This window comes from Hipposideros armiger, unplaced genomic scaffold (assembly GCF_001890085.2).
Source record: "Hipposideros armiger isolate ML-2016 unplaced genomic scaffold, ASM189008v1 scaffold_439, whole genome shotgun sequence".
NCBI lineage: Eukaryota > Metazoa > Chordata > Mammalia > Chiroptera > Hipposideridae > Hipposideros > Hipposideros armiger.
Window position 1 is genome coordinate 218,505 of NW_017731789.1, and position 8,813 is coordinate 227,317.

At 36.7% G+C, this 8,813-nt stretch overlaps 1 protein-coding gene across 2 annotated transcripts in view; it reads right to left on the reverse strand.

Annotated features, from left to right (window-relative positions):
* Positions 1-8,813, reverse strand: part of ADAMTS3 (ADAM metallopeptidase with thrombospondin type 1 motif 3) — a 272,211-nt gene that overhangs the window by 33,709 nt on the left and 229,689 nt on the right. For both annotated transcript variants that reach the window (XM_019665331.1, XM_019665333.1), the window contains 6 exons: positions 7,736-7,819; positions 5,481-5,637; positions 4,626-4,731; positions 3,901-4,044; positions 3,129-3,261; positions 1,144-1,257 (listed from right to left, as the gene is read on the reverse strand). In XM_019665331.1, coding sequence (XP_019520876.1) covers positions 1,144-1,257; positions 3,129-3,261; positions 3,901-4,044; positions 4,626-4,731; positions 5,481-5,637; positions 7,736-7,819 — 738 coding nt within the window. The remainder of the gene's footprint in view (positions 1-1,143; positions 1,258-3,128; positions 3,262-3,900; positions 4,045-4,625; positions 4,732-5,480; positions 5,638-7,735; positions 7,820-8,813) is intronic.

Consider the following 8,813-nt stretch of genomic DNA (forward strand, 5'->3'; position numbering starts at 1 on the left):
CTGTAGGTTTTTTTACTTGCATTTCCCGCAAGTGATGAGGAGTTGTATGAATTTTATGATGAATAAAACTTGAGTTCAATAACTTTATGTAATACTTTTTTTTTCAGATTTCGGGTCCCAAAATTAAGGTGCGTCTTATACATGGGAGCGTCTTATATATGGGGAAATACGGTAACTTCTTTGCCAGCTTTTGGTTTCATCCACTGCATCTTATTTCCAAAGTAGCCAAGGTACTTCAGTCTGAGTTCTTAACATGTCTTTGTTTTAGGATTAGTGATCTTTTCTCTTACGAGTAGCACAGCTTGGCACTTGGCCAGTTTCTGAGCATTCACTCCTGACTATACAACTTGAGATTTAAAACCTCTGGGCATCTTTCCCCAAGAAGGAAGGCCAAATATTCTGTAGATGTGTAAGTTCAACTGATTTTATTTCTAAACAACTTTCACAAAGAGTGGGAAGCCAACAAGTGAATCAAATCCCATTAACAGGTATTCTGCCGAGCTGCTGCTCCCTAGTCTACCAGTAGTCGGCTGAACAGTGGTCCCCAACACATCAGGTCCTGATCCCTGGAATCTGTGTTACCTTCTTTGGAAAACAGTCTTTGCAGATGTGTAAGGTTACATTAAGGATTTTGAGATGGGGAGGTTATCCTGGATTATCCAGATGGGGTCTACATGCCATCATGTGTATCTTTATGAAAGAGGGGTAGAGGAAAATGCGCACACAGAAGAGACCGGGCAATGTAGTCACAGAGCGGAGATTTGGAGTGGTGCAGCCACATGTGAGGGAATGCAGGCAGCCACCAGGAGCTGGAAGCGACAAGAACAGCTTCTCTACTAGAGCCTCAGAGAGTATGGCTGTGCTCACATATTGACTTTGCCTCAGTGAAACTGATTTTAGACTTCTGGCTTTCAGAACTGTGAGAGAATACACTTCTGTTGTTTGAAGTCACCAAGCTTGTAAGTTATTCATTACAGCAGTCATCGGAAACTAGTGCACAATGTCACTGCATTATCATAATGAAACCTCATGTACTACAGTATTCATAAAAATGACAATACAGCTATGTGCATCATTTCCCAGACTTTTAAAGATAAATACTATGACATATATCTTAAATTTTTATTGTATAAATAGACTCACTTTTCCAGCAGCACATTCAGTCCCATCAAGCGGGGGTCCCTTTTTAGTCTTACAAAAGTAGGGGTTATCAGGATGGCTACACCACAGCTGTTTACATGGGTCAAAGGTTCGGAACTGGAAGAGAGAATCAAAATCTCAGTGAAATACAGATGGCAAGACATGCACCAACAATATTTTCTATCCAGTTTCTTTATGTCATATTTCTTGGATATTTTAATTTCAAGTTAATAGTCAATGTTGTGGCATTATGAGAAAAAAAATTCTGCCTAAGAATTCCTAGTAAAGAATACGTTTATTCTGCTTTTCTGTAATAACAGTGATAAACAATGATTTGTCTGGGATTTTCTGGTTGACGCTTAATATTTCTATATGCCATTTCTATTTTATAGTTTTCAAATAGACAATATTATAATTTTAAAGAGTAATAACTATGAACATTTAAAATAGGAAAACTTATTGTAATGGTTTTGCAGCTCTCAAGCTATCAAATGCTTTCTCTTTATCTCTGTAAGTATAAACTAGTCAGATATAAATAATAAAAATGCTCATCATAATAAGCTAACTAAAAGCAGAAAACACTTCAAAGTTTCTGTGTGCAACATTGTATTTCAGGTGTAACAAACTATTACAATGCATTCATGTATTTTATAAAGTACTTTTCATATATTTGAGCCTCACAAGAATTCATGGCTGAAGGTTAAGGCTATAGTTATTGTTATAAGATAGACAGCAATAGAGCCAGACTAGAGTCTTAGTTTTCTCACTCTGAGAATGTTTTTTTTTTTTTATTTTCCTAGAACACCACATTATAACATCCAAACGTATGGGTGAGTACACATATTTGTATGTTCTCTTAACTTGTGTGTTCTCTAATTGTAAACATCTTCCCATTCTTTAGATAGATTTTTTAAAAGAAAATATCAAACACCAGTTTACCCACCTGTCATTGCTTATACCATTAATTACCCACATATAGCCTATGGTCAGAGCTTTTTCTTAATTAGTACTCATTTTGGACCAGGGTTTTTTGTTCTAATTCCTATTGTTTAATGCAGAAATTGTACTTTTTTTTTACAACAATGAGCCAAAGCTTTAGAATTTTCAGGTCAAAACATTAATGCAGGTAATTAGGAGCTGACAATTATAGTTCATAGACAGACCAAATGGCTGTAGATATCTGCATAAGGAAGATATCAAATAGCTGATCAACTTCTTTCAGTATCAGGAAATACTTTTTTTTCTTGCTCTAACACATAAAGCTTACTCCTACATATAAAAAGCCAACATGGAAATTTAATGAAACATACCTCTCATCTGAATAGTTATCTGGAAGGCTGGCTTTACTGGATTCCACTGAGCATTTACTATGTGCCTGCATTGTGCTAAGCACGTCAGTTACATTATCAAATTGAATCCTGATACCAATTCTATGAGATAAACACTATCATTATACACACTTTATGAATGAGGAAACTAAGCCGAAGAGGTTAAATAAGATGCTAAAAGTCATATATATCTAGTGTCAGATCCAGGCCCTGACAACCTGTCAGTCTGACTATGCATCCCATATTCCTGACCTCTGTGCTATCCTATATCATTTCCACGTGACAAGGTACCAGCACAACCCTTCCCTATAGACACAGCTACATGGAATCCTGGCCAACAAGCTAATGAAAAACAACCTATCTAAAGCTTAAAAGTCATCTTGAAGGTCACCAAAACCAAGAGCATAAAGTTTTGGAGCTGGATAACCTTGGTTTCAATGTCCAGCTCCCCTATTTACCAGATGTGTGATTTAAGCAAGTTGCTTAATCTCTGTAAGTCTTGGCTTTTTGATCTGCAAAATAAAAGTATACCAATACCCATCTAGTCTGTCATAAGGATTAAATAACGTAGTATATTTAAAACACTTAGCTTTAGCACGTAGTGACATAGTAAACACAAAATCACTGATAGATGCAAGATCTAAATTGACTGTAACATACCGCAGTGCACATTTTATAACCGACCCCAAAGTCAAAACGACATTGCTCATCCATAGAATAATTAATTCCAGGAAGTTCTGGGAGTTTGGGCCAATCGTGTTCAAAAGGGTCATCGAGGAGACAGTCATAGGAACTGTAGGAAGAAAAATATCGAAAGCAGTTTAATGTTCATTTCTTTTTTTTCATGTCCTAACGAAAAAATGTTCTTAGGTTACATTCTCTGGAATTTCATCAGATGATAGAGCAAGGTCACAGAAGCATATCTTTAAGGGTTTTTGGTTTTAGTTTCATGAAAAAAAAAATACCCTTTACCCTTATTCATCCCAGGAAAGTAAGCCAAGCATGACTTAGGGATGCAGCAGAGCTGTGACAGCCTTCTTAGTGTCCCTCGCTGAACTCCCACATGGTGTGGCAGAACAGAGGCTGACACCTGTGCTATAGACTAGAGGTGGTATACTATGCAGCACTGCAGGGACATCCCTTCCTCATCCTAAACTCAAATTTGACCATTAGTCAAAGATTCCATAAAGAATTTCCTAAAAGGAAATCACAGTTTAAAAAAAAAATCTCTTAAATTCCAGGCTTATGGCTTAAAATGTTGTGCTTACATTATGGAATCATTGTGTCCAAAGGTCTGATAAAAAAATGGTTACTGGGGAAAAAAGTTTTCCTTAACTGGAAGTTTCGTTATGATCAAGGTCCTAAGAGGCAGTTTCATATCGGTACTTCTGCTATAACATAAATGCTACCGTGGCATGCAGAAGGAACATACTGAATGTATCTTTTCAATTCTTGGCCACTGCATCTGGACCAGTGGTAACGATGAAATGCCGCTTGCACCAAGGGAGCCATGACACTTCCCATGGCAGTTTCATCACCGCATCTGTTGCCTTGTCCATCATGCTCCATTCCCAACCTAGAACATAAAGTGAGACCTCTCTGGTAAGAATCACAGGGGCCAAGGGTTTTGCTTAATTTGTGTTTTCAAAATAAATACATCAGGCCCTTGGACACCACCATCATTTTGTTCGATGTCATTTCCTTATAACGTTGATGAGATGCTTTAGGAACTTCATTCTTGTTTTATATCATTTAGCTTATGGTACAACTGGTTTCATTACATGTAATTTGGCTTAAAGTTACAGAAGCTATTGATGATGTTAAGTGAGGACTTACTGTACAGGTAAATATATATATTTTTAATTAATGTGGCTTTTGTGGAAGAGTCACAGAAATTGTGAAATGGAGAACAATCTGACAGAAATGGCTTTTTTGTTATTCTATAGCTATGAAAAGTACAAGGGTGTCTCTGCAAACTAGAGATACTCATTCAGTTTCAGTGCATGACCTCTTCAATGTTTTCAGCTCCTCACACTTGGCAAGAAATGAGAGTTGCTTGCTGGCATGCACTCGGCCCAAATTGCAAACAATACTGAGAGAAGCAGGAAAGAAAAGACCTTTTTTTTTTTTGCTTTATAGCTGTCAACAGTGACTTACACATGGCCAGTTTCATGGGCTACTACAAAAGCAGATGAAAAACCATCCTCGTGATTCAGGGTACAACTTCTCACTGGATGACACATGCCTGTGACTGGAGCATATCCTGTAGAGAATAACAATTACTGTTATTTTCATTTTATGAGAAAACTCATTAAGAATTACTACTGGATCTTTGCCTAGGGGGGGGGAAAAGGCTTTTCAGGAAACAGAGGCAGTATTATCTTGCTGTTAGCATTGTGCCACATTCTCTTGGGAAAACCACAGGTAATGGTCTCTAAAAAGATTCATTGGGTCTGCATTTGCTCCTTTCCTAAGGAAAGGAACTGCCCGGGGTTGCCATTCTGTTCTGCCCACCAACTAAGCCTTGTCTTTCTGTTTTAGTGAATGGTCCTTCATATCATGGTACTGATGAAGGGAGCCAGAAATTCCATCAACACTGAAAAGAAAATCGTCAGTCTACTTTTTGCCAAAGCCTACATCAGAATTTATTAGATAAATGTAAGCTGACTTTGGAAGAAAGCTCATTGGCAGCAGTCATTTCTCATGGCATCTCTTTTCCCATTCCAAAGACTTAGTGGAAATCACACAGCATTTTACAGCATCCCCCCCATACCCTAAATGCACAATCGTTATTTTAAAGGCAAGTATAATTTATTATAGTATTTACGTGGCATTTAACATTGTGAATTCCATAGAAGTCACTGGAAGCAATAGAAAGAAAATGTAGGTTTGGCTGACTCATGGTGGGAAGTGGACATAGAGATGTGAACATCTGAACAGACTCCCTGATTTAAGATTACTTCTGAAAAAGGCATGCCCTTAACTTTTTCTTCTACATATTAATGGAAATACCTTGCATTCCAGCAGGTCCAAAGTCTTGCCTGGTTAAGAAAATTGCATGATCATGGTGTTCAGCATGGTTGGGATCAGATTTTTGTTGTTGGCAAGCCCAGCGACACACATTTTCCAAGCTTCTGGATGGGTTTCCCCTTTCTATGAGGCTGATGGACTGAGAGGGAACAATATGTTAAAGACATGCATAACATTTCCCAAAGAGGTCTGGGATTACAGTTTTTAAATAATGTTTGATAATGTTATTTGGGGCTTATTAATAGATATCTACTTTCATTTGGGAATTCAAAATGCCCATGAAGGATATCTTTATGATGATCAATATTACCTGTTTGAAAGGTGACTGGCAGCATTTATGGGACTATGTGATGGTGACATTTGTTATGGTGAGACAACTCAATGTTAGTCATTTGGTTAAGAATTCTAGTAGTGTAAATATTTCCTATTGCAGCTTAAATTTTTAGTTTCATATACAGAGTACCCAAAAAATGTATACATATTTTAAGAAAGGAAAAAACTGTATTACAATTATGCTGATGGTAACCACTTTGAGCACATCTTGTAATTGCAGAATCAAACATGACTTGTATTTGTCTTTTGTTATCAGTACATATTGTATATTATAATTTTAATACAGTTTTTTTCTCTCTTAAAATTTGTATACATTTTCTTGGCACCCTGTGTATATTGAGAATTAAAAATAGAGGGAAAGAGACTAGCACAAGGCTTTTATCCTGAGCTGTTAAAGTGAAAGCTCTTCAGTTAAGATTTTTTTTTTGGGGGGGAGGGGTGGTCCAGATTTAATCAACATATGGGAAGAATATAAGTTCTTCAATGAGCTGGCAAAGCTGGTCAAATCTTTGTTTATGGGGAGTGGTCAATTTAAATACAAGACTAAACCTCACAGGGAAAAAAAGCAACTTCCTTTTTTTAACCTCACAGCACTGAAGAGGGGTGTACACTTATCTTGCAGTTCCAGTAGATGTACTGAAGTTCTTTGGAATGTTGCTATTGTCATATTATGGTTGGGAGTTAAAAGTTCAGAGGGAGAAGGGCCATCCTTCAAGAATGCAGGAGCCACACTTCCCAGAGTAGTTCTGATGGAATGAGAAACTGAACTTGCAACCCAAAATTAGTCCCTACTTGGCTGACAGGCTAAGAGTTTTGTTATATTTCAGCAAATGCTATTATCAGTGTTTACATTCATAATAAAATTAGCTTGGTTTGTTATATGCTGATCACATGCTTCTCCAAACAAATGATTTTATAACTAATTGAAGGCTGTTACCATCTTTAGCTGGAGTTGACTTGTATTCAGTGTTAGTGACATAAACCTGGTCAGGTTAATGGAATAAACTAAAGATCATTGACACCCTTTCATCAGAAAATGATAAGTGGATGTTAAACACATAATGAAATGCAAACACATGGGTTTTTTCTATTTGCTAAATATATAATTGCATTAGTATTTCATAACCAGGAGGATTTAATCATGGGGGGAGAGGCACATATAATTTTAAACATCAAGAAAATTTCCAAGTTACTCACTTCCCCAATGTTTTCTCCTAAAAGGAAAAACCATTTCATCCTTTTCATTATATTCAAGGACAGGGAAACATCCAGTGTCATTTTAAAGTCACTAAAGTTAGTTACATTACATGAAATGCCTACTATGTGCATATTTATCTAACTTTTAATTTTCAAAAGGACCAAAGCTCTTTTAAACAAAAATATTCCCTGTGTCCTTCACTTTTCTTAAGTGGAAGTATATACATGTAAAATATTGTTTTTAATAAATCATGAGAGGGCAAAGATCTGCTATTTTTCTTCCCTGATATATTTGAAGCACCTAGAAATCATCTGACACATAGTAGGCACTCAATATAGATGTTTTAAATGAATAAATGAATCACAAATTTAATAATAATGATAGATTAAGGAAATTCTCTTTTCTCACCATGATATCCATTTGTTTTAATTCATATAGTCATTCCTAAATGACTGTTGGATAACAAACTCCAACTCCATTAGATATAGGTAAACAAAATAAATGGTACCAGGACAAAAATCATTCATTATCTACTCAGATTTGGAGATCTCCACTCATTGTGGCAGTTCTCTTCTCAGTTCTGAGAGACCGCAGTTTATGTGATACATATCTGTGCTACTTGTTAGCTGCAGTCTCAGCAATTTAATCTTCTGTTTGCTAAGCCAGTCCTTAATTTTCATAGTTCCCTTATTTTAAAACAACTTACCTTTGCATAACCCAGCATGATCATGCGCACCAGGACCACATTTATATGCACTCCTAGGGACTCGTCATGGTAAATTTCATTCACCTAGAAATAAAGCAGATAATGAGTAAAAGAAAGACAACACAAAGGATTTTGTGAAATGCGTGACAATTAATGGAACAGCCATGTAATCAAGTCACTTCATAAAAATTTTAGTTTAAGGTGAACTCTGAATAAAATCACTTACCTTTAGCTTTGGAATAATTTTTGGATATGTGAATTACTGATTCTGTAAACTCCAGAATCAGGAATATAGAGAATATGCTTTAAAAGGGCTTCATTTAAATATTATAGTGTTAGAAAGAGTCTACATGTGCTATAACCCACATAAAACATTTACCAAAAGCAACCACAAGAGGGTGACTCTGGTGAAGCTGTGAGTAAGCGCAAACATGTGAAGGAAAATGGTAGGCATTTGCCTGCTGGAGTACCTATGTCACTACCAGGGGTGGTACATCTGGTTGGGGGAGCACATGCAAGTGGAGCCAGCATGCAGGGATAGGGCCTTCTCAATGCACCCCACCCCCAGGAGTGGGACAGCAGGGGCAAGGATTATTTAGAAGTCCTACAGAATAGAAATCCTTCAGTATCTGAATTACTAATGTGACTGTACAAGTGCATATTAGGTGAATGTCAGCCCTGGATATAGCTCAGAAGAACAAAGTTGAGTCACTGCTGTTTTATTTAATTTTTAAAATTAGGTTGAAATTTCTAAAAGTGATTTGGCATACTGTTAAGTCGTAGATATTAGAATTTAAGCAACCTCAGATGTCATAGTATAATATAGGTTTATAAAGACGAACATGAAGACTCGAGATTAACTGATGTGCAAAAACACACAGTAAGTTATTGGCAGATATGAATCTAAAGTGGACTGTCATTGTATAATAGTTTGGAATTAAGCTAATGCAAAATTAGTGTGAGTAAAGAATGCTTAGTAAATTCACAAGTGCCAGCAGGAATGGGAATGGTGGACTCATCCTGCTAGATTACAAAGTTAGCTGTTCCCAGGAACAGGGAGCCAACATTTGTCACAATA